Raw genomic sequence first — 14536 nt, forward strand, 5'->3', positions numbered from 1 at the left:
CATGGTGAAGCTTAACTGCACTGTGTCCCTGTGTCCAGCTGACTTTTCCGTATTCATCTCAGCATCCACTCAGACTTATTAAATGATGTTTCCTCTTATCTGCTCCCAGACATCTATTCATCAACAGACTAGATAGGAGGCTGCCTCCTTTCTTTTTCCTGTCTGTCATTAAGAGGGGCTGGGAGCTTTGATAAGGGCCTCACAGAAGACCACAGAGATTGAAACAAAGCCGTGAAGGAGGAAGTGGCCTGCTGAAAGTCCCAGAGGGAAAATACTGATGTTTCTCCAATGTTGCTTGGTGTGTGTGTGTGTGTGTGTGTGTGTGTGGTGGTGGTGGTGGTGGTGGTGGTGGTGGGGTTCTCTGCGTAGGCAAAGCATTAGGAGAATTCGTGTCCACCAGGACTCATAATCTCAGTTGCTTTTGATTGCCACCAGCCCAACCTCCCCATGGACCACTGTCAGATTTTTTTTTTCTAAACCAGAAAGAAAACTGAAGCGCCATTGATACCCACCTTGTGACTACGAGCAGCTCCCTGACGTAAACCTTAGTGTCCTGAGTTTTAGCAGGAAACCACTGAATGTATAAAGTCCTGTCCAGCAGAAACAAGTCTGGCTGTGGAAGGTCCGTCTGGTTAACCCAGATCTCCTTTGGGGCCTCAGGCGACTGGTATCTGTCATCAGGAAGACCCTACCACCCAGAGAACGCTGCAGGTCAAATTGCTTGGGAACAGTTTAAATCGCCTATCTCCCTGGCATCGGGCCCCATCCAGAAGATGAGTCTGCATCATCTTCTTGTGTGTGTGTGTGGGGGGGGGGGGGGGTCATGCATTTGTGTGGCAAAGGAGTTCCCTTGTGTAGTGAGTGACACCTAGTAAGATTGGGCCTCCCCCTCATCTTGTCCACGGCTAGGGAGGGCAACCCTGGCACCATCTGGGGCCGGCACCCTTGACCCAGCAGTGGTGTCTTAGAGAAAGCAAAGGGAGCCCGAACCCAAACGCTCAGATGTCTGTCACCCTCGTTCGCCTTCTTCATACTTTGCAAATGTGAAGTTGCGTCCTGAAGGTGGAGCCTTAGTACACAAGAAAACTTGAAAGGGCCGGCCAAGCACAAGCACACAGAGCAAAAATGGGGTCGTTTCTACAAGGAGTGTGTTCACACACCTCCCAGTCTCCTCTATTTCTATGCCAGAATTGAAGTGGCGATCAGGATCCCTCTCACCATAGGGGCTCGCATACAGTTAAGTGAGAGAGAAAGAGAAGTCTGCTCCTAAGGGGTGGCCATGACAGGCCCGGCCCGGCAGAATGGGGGGGAAACCAGGACCCTCAGAGCTATTTCCACTTCTTGTGGGTGGTATTTTTAAGAGGTTGTTTCTTTTCCAAAACGAGGCAGCAATGAATTGAGTAGTGATCAGAATGCCGCGCCACAGAGTATGCTTAATCCAAATTGCTCCCAAGATGGTCTGCTGCTGATTGTACCAACTCAACAGGACTTAGAGAAATTACTTGGTTGCCAGTGAAGTAAAACTATCTCCGGAATGGAATTGAACTGTTGCTTCTCAGCACATAACAGCACCGCCACAGCCGGTTCACGAGGCAGGGAAGATCTTTGTGTTCATGATTCACAGGGAAAATTGTCAAAATACCAGTCCATAAATCCCCCACTGTGCTGGGAGGGGTTCTCTGAGCTTCTGCAGATGTTTTAAAGACACTATTTCATGCAGTGCAAAAAATCTTTCACAAACATCTCAGGTGGTCAGGGAGTGGGGAAGTGAGGTGTGGTTATTTCTGGCACAGAGAGCATCTGACTGGCTTTGCCAGATCTCCCAAGGAGCCAACCTGGCTCCTTGTCTGGGGCCTTTCTTCTTCCTGCTCAGCTCTCTTCACTGGCACCCCAACCGTCACCACCATGACAGAGAGAGCCACCTTACGTCTTTCAGGAAAGCATTTGCTACCTCCTGGCAGGCAGAGATCATGCTATCCCATTTCAAGGGGAGAAATTCTGAGTGGTAAGACAAGCTGACCATTAGGAATTCAGACCAAGAGAGCCACTGCTGGAAGGCTGTGACCCTTTCCCTGCAACTCTAGGGCAGAAACTCAAGTTTCTTTTCTGCCTTTTACCTCACTTCTTCTTCCCTCCTTTCTCACCACATCCCTCAGCATCCTGGAGGACTTGGGAGCACCACTGGAGGAGCTGCAGGCCCGCAGCACTGTGCGCTCAGTAGGGCCCTGCGCTTAGAGAAAGCCAGTCCCTACCTTTCCCCACCCCTGAACAGGTTCCATGCAGATTTGAGGAACTGGGAATGAAAGGGAAAAGGTCATGTAACCATTTGCCTCTGGCATAGAAATAACCTGGCGAGGGACAGGACCACTTCCCAAGGACCCAGGGAGGTGCCCAGACCCCTCTGGCTCAGCCCCATCTCCTGTAAGCTGCTCCCAAGAAGTGGGGGAATGGCCCTATGTTCTCTGAGGAGCCCACATCCAGGTGTGCAGTGACCCACTATGCTCTAGAAGTGCTCCCCGGCCTGGTGGGGTAGAGAACCCTGCAGGGTGTCCCTGTGCCCCTCCCTTGCCAGGCAGTGGAATGGAGAGCTCAGAGGGCCAGGAGGAAGGAAAGAGAAAGGCTGAGACAGAGGAAGAGCGTGGAGAGAAGTGTGAATAGCTGCACTAAGACTGGCAGACTGGGCTGGGGCGAGTGGCAGCAGCCTGGAGGTTGGGGAAACCTCCCCTTCCAGTGCGGAGGAGATGCAGGGAGAACTGCGCTGCGGAGAAGGACCTGGCCCCGCGGTGGGTGCCAGCCTGGGCTCTGCTGTTCACCAGAAGTAAGACCCCTGCACGCTGCATCACCCCACCACGATTCTCCTCCTCCCTTCCACATGGGGGACAGTCACGAATGAACTGGACTGCGGTGGGTATGCACTAAGTTTTAACCCGTGCTGTGAATTTAGAACCGCCCCCTCCCTCTCCCCAGCACGTAGTATCTGCTCAGGAGATGTTAAACCGTGTTGGGTACTCGGTATGGCTAGGGGAGGGGAGAACTTTGCAAGTGCTGGGTGTGAAAGCCCGGGACTCCGTTGCCAAGGGAGATCAGAGAATCTTTGCAAATATGGGAGGCTCGGGACCCGGGCATTGTCCAGCACACAGTCTTGGCGCCTGCCTGCCTCCCCACACCTCACCCCTCGGACCCGGGAAGCCCACCCTCTGTCACAGAGGCGCCCGGGCCCCTTGAGCCTCTAGCCCCTCCCCACCCGGGAGCCGCCCCGCGGCCCTGCTAGACCGCCCCACACCTGTGAGCCGCCCCCGCAGCCTCCAGTGGCGGGAGCCGCGGGCCTGGCTGAGCCCCCCGGCGCCCAAGGTCCCCCCGCTGCCGCTCCCGGGCCCCGTCCTCCCCCGGCTGCTGTAGTAAACAAGATGCGGGCAATGGAGCGGCCCCGCAGGCGGGAAGGAGGGAGGGAGGGAGGGAGGGAGAGAGGCAGCTCGGTGCACCCTCTGCTCCTAGAGCCCAGAGCCCCGGGCCCGGGCCAGCCAGGGGGCGACGGTGGCCTCAGCTTTGTTATGAACAGATGGAAGAGGCCACCTGCACGGTCACCCCAATTACGAGACCTCCCTCCTCCCTCCGCCCGTTCTAGCGGATCGGGAGGGGAGAGGAGGGGAGGGGAGGGGAGGTGGGCGTGGAGGCAGGGCGGAGGCAGAGGCTGGGCGCGGGGGCCAGTTGCAGTCCACTTTCACAATGGGAAAGTGAGCCGCTCCAGCGCACCCACCTCTCCAGCCTCCCGCCCGCAGCTCCCGCCCGCCCTCGTCTCCCCTCCCCTCCCCTCCCCTCCCCGCCCTGCCCTCCCCGCCCGCGAGCACCAGCCCCAGCTCTGCACGGAGGAACTCTCGGGAGAAGGCGGGCCGGGAGGAAGCGCCACCGCCGCCGCCGCCGCCACCACCGCCACCGCCACCGCCGCACAGGCAGCCGGAGCGAGCCCGCCGCGCCCCCCGCGCCCCGCGCCCCCAGAGCCCCGCGCCCCGCGCCCCGGCGAGCTGCGGGCATGGGGCGGCCGCGGGAGCCCGAGCGCGCGCAGGAGCCGCCGCCGCCCGCGCCTCCGTGCGGGTCTCCGCGCGCCTGAGCCGCCCAGCCGCCGCGCGCCCTGCCGGGGCGGCCCCGCCAGCCGCATGGAGGTCTCCCGGAGGAAGGCGCCGCCGCGCCCGCAGCGCCCGCCGCGCCCCGCCGCGCCGCTGCCCCTGCTCGCCTATCTGCTGGCGCTGGCGGCGCCCGGCCGGGGCGCGGACGAGCCGGTGTGGCGGTCGGAGCAAGCCATCGGAGCCATCGCGGCGAGCCGGGCGGACGGCGTGTTCGTGGCGAGCGGCAGCTGCCTGGACCAGCTGGACTACAGCCTGCAGCGCCGCCTCTCGCGCCTGTACCGCGCCCGCGCCGGCAACTGCTCCGAGCCCGTGCCCCTGGCGCCCCCCGAGCGGCCGCGGCCCGGCAGCAGCTTCAGCAAACTGCTGCTGCCCTACCGCGAGGGGGCGGCCGGCCCGGGGGGGCTGCTGCTCACCGGCTGGACCTTCGACCGCGGCGCCTGCGAGGTGCGGCCCCTGGGCAGCCTGAGCCGCGGCTCCCTGCGCAACGGCACCGAGGTGGTGTCGTGCCACCCGCAGGGCTCCACGGCCGGCGTGGTGTACCGCGACGCCGCCGACGGCCGCTGGTACCTGGCGGTGGCCGCCACCTACGTGCTGCCCGAGCCCGACACGGCCAGCCGCTGCAACCCGGCGGCGTCCGACCGCGACACGGCCATCGCGCTCAAGGACACGGAGGGCCGCAGCCTGGCCACCACGGAGCTGGGCCGCCTCAAGCTGCGCGAGGGCGGCGGCAGCCTGCACTTCGTGGACGCCTTTCTCTGGAACGGCAGCGTGTACTTCCCCTACTTCCCCTACAACTACTCGAGCGGCGCCGCCACCGGCCGGCCCGGCATGGCGCGCGTGGCGCAGAGCTCCGAGGTGCTGCGCTTCCAGGGCCAAGTGGCCCTCGCCTGCGGCCACGGCCACCCCGACGGCCGCCGCCTGCTGCTGTCCTCCAGCCTGGTGGAGGCGCGGGACGTCTGGGCGGGCGTGTTCAGCGCGGCCACCGAGGAGGGCGGGCGGAGGCGCTCGCCGGCCACCACGGCGCTGTGCCTCTTCAGGATGCGGGAGATCCAGGCGCGCGCGCGGAGCTGCAGCTGGGACTTCCAGGGCACCGACCCCGACTGCGTGAGTCCCGCCCCGGGGCGCGGGGCTCGGGGGCGGCCGGGCGGGCGGGAGAGCCGGCTGGCGCGGGCCGGCGGGGAGGCGGGCTGCGAACCCCAGGACCCCAGGACCCCAGACGGCGCCCCAGCGCCCGCCCGCCCAGTCCCAAAGCGGGCGCCTGCTGGGAGCTGACCACCCCATCTCGGGCGGTGACCGGAGACGGTGCCCTCCGCCACCCCCCCGCAGAAAAGCCATGGGCACCCAGGACTCGGCCCCCAGTCTTCGTGCACGCCCCCCTCATGGGCACCCAGGACTCGGGCCCCCAGCCTTTGTGCACGCCCCCCCCCTCCTACACAATCGGGACGAGGTGTGAAGAGTTGGTGGCTTGGCCCGCGGGGGTCACTGAAAGGCTATTTTGGAAGGGGGGGGGTCTCCCGCTGGTGGGACAGAACCCTCAGCATCGTGGGGGCGTGCGGAGGGGAGCGGCGGGGGAAGGGGTCCCGAGCTGCCAGCGGAGGCTGGGAAGGCGGAGGTGGCTCTGTGGGTTCAGGGAGAAAAGCAGCCTCCTGTTGGGGACGTGGGGGGGGGGGAGTGATCTAGAGAAAGTAGCGCCTACCACAGGCGGCTCCAGCTTGGGGGAGGAGGTCGCGGGCCCCAGGCACCACCCTTGCGTGGCGCCCCAGCCTAGCAGAAGGCAGAGGTTCCCCTGGCTCCTGGCGCAGTCTGGGCTTGGGTCTTGAGATTGACATTTCTTTGACTAGAAAAGAAAGCCGAGGTTCAAGAGGGCTTGGTGGATGGGGATTATGGGGGCCATTGTGCACTTCTCAGAGGCCCTTTTTCCTCCAAGGCTGCTGGCACATGGACTCCACAGAAGGCTCCTGAGAGGGCCGCCTGCGGAGAGCCTCCTTTACAACTGGACAGGAATCAAAGGGCGGAAATTGAGGGCTACAGGTGTTGCTATTGTTTGGGTTGTAGGCGCAGTCAGAGGGCAAGAGATGAAGTCTCTACTTGGAAGAGGTCTCAGTGGCTCCAGGGTATATCAAGTCCAGAGAGACACCCCTTTGACTGAAAAGCATGTCTTGTCAGATATCAGCCCTGTTACTTGGGGAGAAATACCAGCTACACACAGGCCTTTTGCAAGGCCCTGAGAGTGGCTCTCTGCTGCTTCCTCCTTGCTCCTCTGCGCGCCGGTCTCTCTTGATGATGTGAGTCACATGTTCTTCCAAGGAGCTACTAGTACGTAGTAAAGTGCTAGGACTTAGCCTCACTGTAAACACTCAGTATTTATGACTATTAGTATTTATTTATTATGTATTAGTATTTATTACGGATCTGCATCTTGATGGCCCCATAGGGCAGGTCTGGCAGAAACCACCCCCTTCTGCCTACCTCTGTTGAAAGACTTGCAAGTACCCCTGACTGTGACTGTGTGTCAAGCTTCCTGCACCCTCTTCTCTCGAGTTAATGGCAAGGCAGCTCAGAGGCCCACAGCAGGTAACGGCTGTGGGGGTCCAGGCTTTGCCATCTGACAGCTGTGCGGATGCATGGAGCCAAAACATTTCTCTTGACTGCGTCTCTCTCTACCCACTGGGTCCTGCAGGACTTGGTTTTCCTTCCAGACCCAGCGGGCATCCTGAATGCACTCAGAATCAGTGTTTTGGCTCAGTGGGCTGGAGTGTTCCCTCTTGTGCTGGGATGGGGGGCGGTGAGAGTCGAGAGCGATTTATCCATCTTCATGGGAGCTTCTGGGAGTGAGCTGCCCCCTTGGAAATCAAGCAAGAGATAAACACATGCTGCCAAAAATCTGGGATTGGAGAGATAAATAATTGAAATAGGTCCCTCCGCAGCACTTCTTGCCGCTGTTATTTATCAAGAACTCCCAGAATGCTCAGAGCTGTGTGTGTTGAAAGACAGGTCTCTACCCCCCAGCCTGCCGTCTAAGTTAAATCACATACTCTGGTTCGAACAATAGCATGTCATCGCTGCACAGGTGGGTGCTTGGAGTTCTGCACATTTCCCCCCTGATTTAAGTTGATTCCTTGTTGCTGCTAGTATGCATTTAAAAGCCTTAATGGAGTTGGGTTTCAAGAGGAGATTGAATGGGGGGAAAAAAAGGTAGCTGTTTTGATGAAAATGCTGACAATTTTCTAACCTGTTAAGTAGGCAGACAAGATACTTAATTCAACAGCCAGCCGCCTGCTCGGGTAAGCAAAGCTCTGTGCCGAGTGCCCCTGGTCTGACCATTGAAAGGACAATAGCAGGTTGCAGCCCCGTTTAATGGGGTCATGGGACCAGTGTGCCCCGTCGCCACGCACAAGGATGATGTCATTTGTTCTGCTTTTTACTTCCTGGTTTTGACTGTGTTTTGGAAAAGGAATACAGGATCAAGGTGTCTAAAACAGGAGGTGGACTTGCAGGGGGCCTTCATAGATGCAACAGCATTCCCCCCAGAGCAGACACGATAATTTTAGCGTGACTTCATAGGCAGTGGGGCACAGCGGTTAGCTTTGCTGGCCTTCACTTCTCGAGGGCTCACTCTCGTACCCCTTCCGCAGACAGCCACGGGTAGTAAAGTGGCAGGGGTGCCTGGGCTGTGTTCTCCCTTCACTTCCTTACGCCCTCTCAGCTGATTCTGCATCCCTTCAGCCCTTCCTGCTAAAGATGAATTGACAAGCTGCTGGTGACTGAGTATGTTCAGAGCCAGCTCTACTCTGGCCTGTCACTTTTTCCCCGCCCGCCAGCTGTGCGTGACTCCCTCTTCACAACTCACGCAGGTCCCCTTGAGCCTGCAAGGATGCTGCTCTAAGACTTTGGGCATCTGCACTTGCACGCCAGAGGTTAATTCCCATTGCTGGGGTGGGCGCCAGGAACAACCCTAGTTACCACAGGAGGAAGATCAAGATAAGCGTCCTGCTCAGGAGAGTAGCCACGAGGGTCAGACCTCCGAGCTTCAAGCCTGCCTGGCAGTGCCCCCCTCTCTGTTCTCCCCACTGATGTGTTAGTCTCAGGCTTTCAGAAGCTCCACAATTAAGAGGCACACACAGTCTCACCTGGCATGTAGAGTAGAGAGACTAGATGCTGCCCCTTCAAGTGTGTTTTCAAACTTTATGGAATTAAAAGAAAAAGCATCTTCTTTGGGTCAATATAAAGATGTCTTAAATTATATGCAAGTCAACCAATTTAATCTCCTTCCTCTCCAAATTCTCTCTGAATCTGCTCCCCCTGGCAGACTGGCACTGCTCAGAATGTTTGTGCCCATGTTTTGAAGTCAGATTGTTCAACTGTCTTTGACTGCCAGAGCCGGGTCCTGAGGTTACCTGTGGTTTGGACGTAGCAGGCATCCCTCCCTCTGTAGACACTGAGGGTGATGTGTCTTATGCTGTTGGCCAGCACGGCTGTCTCTTCTAGATCCTTGGACCCTCGGGGGGCGGGGAACAACCCTCTTCTTCTATAATCATGTAGTTCCAAAGCCTGACTTCATTTAACTGTTAGGCAGAAAAACCACCGAAAGGATATCACATGCTCTCCAGCAGACAGTGCCCAGGACTTTCCCACTGCCATGTGGAAAAAAATGATGTCCCAACACCATTTGGCAATGCAGCCTGCTGACCTCAAAACCCACAGTCTTCTTGTGATGTTGATTCTTCCTTGATTTTGTTATGATCTTGCCTAGCCATTTTGCAAACTATAGATTAGTTGAATTTTATACTAATTCACTCATCGGGTATGCAAGGATAGATAGATCATGAAAGCCCAAAGAACCATTTTTGGGGGGGAGCCATTGTAGCTACCGTCCACTGAGTGGCTCTGCAGTGTCTGAGCGCTGTGCCAAGCGTAGTGCATGACTTATTTTTGGTTGATTTGCAGAGCCACCCTGTGGGACAAGGACTTTAGTTATCATTATGGTTTTGTGTTTAATTTTGTTTTATTTCTTTTTTTTCAAAGTTCTTTTTTATTTTTATATACTTTTTATTTATAAAAAGGAAACACTGACAAAAACCATAGGATAAAAGGGGTACAACTCCACACAATTCCCACCACATCGGAACTCTGTATCCCATCCCCTCCCCTGATAGCTTTCCTATTCTTTATCCCTCTGGGAGCATGGACCCAGGGTCATTATGGGGTGTAGAAGGTGGAAGGTCTGGCTTCTGTAATTGCTTCCCTGCTGAACATGGACGTTGACACTCCCAGCCTGCCTCTCTTTTTCCCTAGTAGGGCAGGGATCTGGGGAAACAGGACTCTAGGACACATTGGTGGGATTGTCTGTCCAGGGAAATCCGGTTGGCATCACGGTAGCATCTGGAAACTGGTGGCTGAAAGAAGAGTTAACATATAAAGCCAAATAAATTATATTCCAAATTATATTCCTCCATGAGGATAATTTCTGAAACTATCCGTTCCACCCCGGTTCCATGGCTGCCAGTTCTTAGCAACATCACCCCGCCAGATATTCGTCGGGATGCGGCATCATCTAAGTTCATTTCCCACGTCTACGCTCGACCGGACCTGCCAATATACGCAGATATCTTCGCCCACCCTGTCCAACGCTTGACGTCTTGTCACCCAATCTGGTCCCCTACGCCTACACTGAACTTCTCTGTTCCAGACTCTTGGAAACAGAGTTGGCAGTCAGCTGAGGTAAAGAACAAACACCTCATCACAGACCCCTGCAAGTGTCAACCCGGCTTTGACCTGGCACGTTATGACTGGGCCCTCCTCGATCGCTATCGAACAGTCAGTCCATGGCCGGTGGGCCGCTATGTTCCACCGCTGGGGAGCTAGAGACGACCCGAACTGCCCCTGCGGCTCCAGACAGACTATGACCCACATAGTCAACGACTGCCACCTCTCCAGATTCAAAGGAGGTCTCAAAACTTTACATCAGGCTCAACCTGACGCTGTTGACTGGCTACGGAAGAAGGGCAAATGCTAGAAGAAGAAGCCAAATAAATTGTTGCCTAATCATGAAACTAAAGGCTGGAATAGTGCAGATGAAGACTTGGGGGTCTTCATTTTGTAGATAGTTAGTAAGCCCCAGGACTGTATTAGTGTTTTGTTTTGATTTGTTTTTTCTTCTTTTTTTCTGAGCCTGACATCTGATATGCAGGTGGACCCAAGTTATTGTCTGGGGAGATGATGTCATGGCTGTAAAAAGGACCAGAAAGCTGGATCAAGGAAGAGAGTAGCTCCCAAATATGGGAAAGGTGTATAAATATTGACTGTAAACCCCATCAATTTGATGTGATCTGGGGCCCATATTCACCTTAGGAGCCTATGTGACCTCTGCATCCCTGTAGGTCTGAGCTCACATTCTGTGGTCATGAGTATTGCTTTATTTTGATGAGAGAGAGACTTGCCATCGCACTGTCCAGCTCTGGCTTATGTTATTGTGGGGGATTGAACTGGGGACTTCAGAGCCTTTGGCATGAATATCTTTTTCTGTAGACAGGATACTGTCTCCTCAGCCCTATCCTATGATTTCAGTGATGAGAAAATAGAGATTTGGGAGGGTTTTGCTGAGATTCCATAGCTGGCATACAGACTAGGGTTTGGAACCAGATCTTGCTCAAAAATCTGGGCTTTTACTCACTGCCAAGGATGTCCAGCTTCATGGACATTTAGATTCTGCTGTTGGTTCTGCCCTGCTTAGAGCCAGCCAGGCTGCTGCTACTGCTCTGATAAAGATCAACTCCTTGTGAACATGAGCTAGACAGAACAGAGACCCTTGTCTGTGAACTGAGTTCCTGGGCTTGCGTATTTGAGCACTTGCAGTTGACTCTGGGAAGTTTATATTTCTTAAGTTATCAGCTTCTAGACAGTGTTAGCATTGTGGTACTGATTTTTATTAACCATCTCAGAGGGAGAGAGAGAGAGAGAGGAATTCAAGGAACTGTTTCCACTCTGTTTTTCAAGACAACCTAGCTCATAAAATAACTCCAGAAATATCAGCTCCTGAAGTCAGTTATAGGCACTCTTATCTGATTATTAGTAACCATCATTAAAAGATAAAGTGTAGAAGGCAGGGACATTGCAACAGCTGGCTCTCTTCTGAGCCCAAAGTACCTAGCATAGTACCCAGTATGTACTAAGTACATAGTACTAAGCTGTGTTGGAGGATACTATTGGAAATCTTTTTATATTTTATTTTTTATTAGTGGTTTAATGATGATTAATAAGATTGTAGTCTAAGGGGAGTACAATTCCATACAATCCCACCACCAGAGTTCTGTATCCCATCCCCTCCATTGGAAATGTCCCCCTTTTTTTTTGCCTCCAGGATTATCACTGGGGCTCAGTGCCTGCACTGTGAATCCACTGCTCCTGGAGGCTATTTTTTCCCTTTTGTTGCCCTTGTTTTTGGTCATTGTTGTTGTTATTATTATTGTTGTTGTTGAATATGACAGAGAGAAAGCAAGAAAGGAGGGGAAGACAGAGGGGGGAGAGAAAGATAGACACCTGCAGACCTGCTTCACTGCTTGTGAAGCGACCTACCTGCAGGTGGGGAGCCAGGGGCTCCCACTGGGATCTTTACACCACTCCTTGCGCTTTGTACCATGTGCACTTTACCCACTGCACTACCACCCAGCCCCAGAAACTTCCCTATTCTTTATCGCTTTGGGAGTATGGGCCCAGGATCATTATGGGGAGCAGAAGGTGGGAGTTCTGGCTTGTGTAATTGCTTCTCCACTGTTGTTAAAATTTCGGAGGCTCTTGCCGGGCGGGTTGGCTTCGCAGTGGTGAACAGAGACGCAGAGACAACGGCTGGGCAGGGAAGCTGTATTTCTTTATTCAGGAACAACAATTCACAAACTAAGACAAACTAATCACCAAACAGAACTCGGCTGTCTCTTTGCGGCGGCACAAGCACTCCCTCTTACTCTGTAACTCAGGAACTCTCCAACTCTGGAACTCTGGAACTCTGGAACTCTCGTACTGGGGAACCCTCTGAAACTCTGGCACTCTCGAACTCAGGAACCCTCTCTCGGGGTTCCTTGGGGCGGGGCCAAGCGGGCCCGTGAAATTAACTGGACTGATCCAATTCTCTTGGCGGGGGAGGGCTAGAACAAACCAATGTAAAGCATATGACAATTTCCCCTTTTCTTTTTAACTAAATGACTATAGTATCAAGGGTGTGGGTGAACAGAAACATATATAACAAAAACCAGCATGTTGCCAAGGGAAGTCCTGAGAGGGCCATATCTGCCTCTGGGGGGCTACTTGCCTCGACGGGCATTTGCATGGGGGCGGGGAACGGCCTAGAGTCCCAAAGGCAGCTGGCTGCAATTTACTTACTATGAAACAAAACTTGTTATTAGCATATTTCTAAAAGAGAAGGAATTTGAGACTTTTACATATCAACAACGTCTTTTAACCTTTTGTTACACCCATTCAAGATGGAGACACACCCTAGGTGTGGGCCGGAGAGGAAACCTCAGGCATGAGAATAATTAGCATAGCCAGTGTGCGATCTACTATTTCTAATAGAGAAGGTAATGGAGAGTTTTACACATCAACAAGTCTATTTAACCTTTTGTTTAGACCAACTTAGTTAAAATATATTGATTGTTAACTAATTTTTACCTCAGACTTCAAATGTAAGTTAATTTTTATCTTTATGAGAATTATGTTGAAAACCTTTTTCATTTAACTTTGGCTGGTAAGAATTTAGCCTTAAAGCTACTATTTATCAAACTTTAAACATACACATAAACATAGTCATTAATACATGAGGAGAGAAACCTTTGTTACGAAGACATGTCATTTTAAACACGAATTTAAATCTGTACTGTCTTAGTGGTTGGGGGGGTCACCATTCGGAGGTGGCTTCCCACGCAGCTTCACTTTTAGGAATTGCAGGTTGCGATCTCTGCACAAATCTCTGCGTACTCCAGCTTGTCTGTCTTCAGACAGGACCGGCGGCTGGAGATCTCGTGTGCCCAGTTTCGGCAGGGAGCCCGGGGGTCAGGGAGGCCCGGGATGGTTCCAGAATTTATAGCAAGAGGTTCAGGCAGGCCAGTTTTGTAGAAGGCGTGGGCCTAGGTGCCCAGGGGTGGCGGCCATGATAGGCCGCCCTGTTCGCAGTGGCCGAGCAGTGTGGAGGGATCATGCGTCCAGTGCCCTGCACCACGCGGTGGAGAGCTGGCTCCTGTGGGCTGGCCTCGGGCTCTTGCGTGTTGGCCTCGGGCTCTTGCGTGTTGGCCTCGGGCTCCAGGGGCTCTTGTGTGCTGGCGTCAGCCTCCTGCAGGCTGCAGGCGCGGTGCGCAGGGTTGTCTGGGCACAGCCGGCTGGCTGGCTGTTTAACCAGGTGGAAATGGCAGCTCCGTGCCTCACCTCCCGCCTGCTGGCTCTTCCCGCTGGCTGTTCTGAGTTCACCCGAGCGAGTGGAAACCACAGTGTGGTCCAGAGATAAATGTTCCAGAAACAGCAAAACAGTCTCGTGAAGAAAGAGCAGAGGCCTTTGGAGATCTCTTCACAAGCAGAAGAGAAGGCCATAGTGCATAGGTAGCCAAATTGTCTTTACTTATCTGAGAGACGCGCAGGTCAGCCCCACGTTGGGTGCCATTTGTTGTTAAAATTTCGGAGGCTCTTGCTGGGCGGGTTGGCTTCGCAGTGGTGAACAGAGACGCGGAGACAATGGCTGGGCAGGGAAGCTGTATTTCTTTATTCAGGAACAACAATTCACAAACTAAGACAAACTAATCACCAAACAGAACTCGGCTGTCTCTTTGTGGTGGCACAAGCACTCCCTCTTACTCTGTAACTCGGGAACTCTCCAACTCTGGAACTCTGGAACTCTGGAACTCTCGTACTGGGGAACCCTCTGAAACTCTGGCACTCTCGAACTCAGGAACCCTCTCTCGGGGTTCCTTGGGGCAGGGCCAAGCGGGCCCGCGAAATTAACTGGACTGATCCAATTCTCTTGGCGGGGGAGGGCTAGAACAAACCAATGTAAAGCATACGACACTCCACTGGACATGGATGTTGACAGGTCACTTCATATCCCCAGCCTGTTTCTATCTTTCCCTAATGCGGCAGGGCTCTGGAGAGGGAAGTTCCAGAACTCATTGGTGAGATTGTCTTCCCAGGGAAGTCAAGATGGTGTCTTGGTAGCATTTGCAACTTGATGACTGAAAAAGAGTTAAGATATAAAGTAGAACAAATCGTTTAATAATCAGGAACTTAAAGGTAAGAATATAGCAGATGAGATTTGAGGTCTTCAGTTTGGAGGAAGCTAGGAAGTCTATTTTAGGTATATTCCAAGGCACCCATGACTTTACTGATTTTTGCCTGAGCCCAACAGCTAACATGCAGGTGGGCTAAAAGTATCC

At 54.2% G+C, this 14536-nt stretch overlaps 1 protein-coding gene across 1 annotated transcript in view; it reads left to right on the top strand.

Moving 5' to 3' along the window:
- Positions 1-3652: 3652 nt before the first annotated feature.
- The window catches only part of PLXNC1 (plexin C1), a 201728-nt gene continuing 190844 nt past the window's right edge, over positions 3653-14536 (top strand). Inside the window, exon 1 of the mRNA XM_060195546.1 lies at positions 3653-5228. Within this exon, the coding sequence (XP_060051529.1) occupies positions 4155-5228 (1074 nt within the window). The 5' untranslated portion in view covers positions 3653-4154. The remainder of the gene's footprint in view (positions 5229-14536) is intronic.

Source organism: Erinaceus europaeus, chromosome 7 (genome assembly GCF_950295315.1).
Source record: "Erinaceus europaeus chromosome 7, mEriEur2.1, whole genome shotgun sequence".
Classification (NCBI taxonomy): Eukaryota; Metazoa; Chordata; class Mammalia; order Eulipotyphla; family Erinaceidae; genus Erinaceus; species Erinaceus europaeus.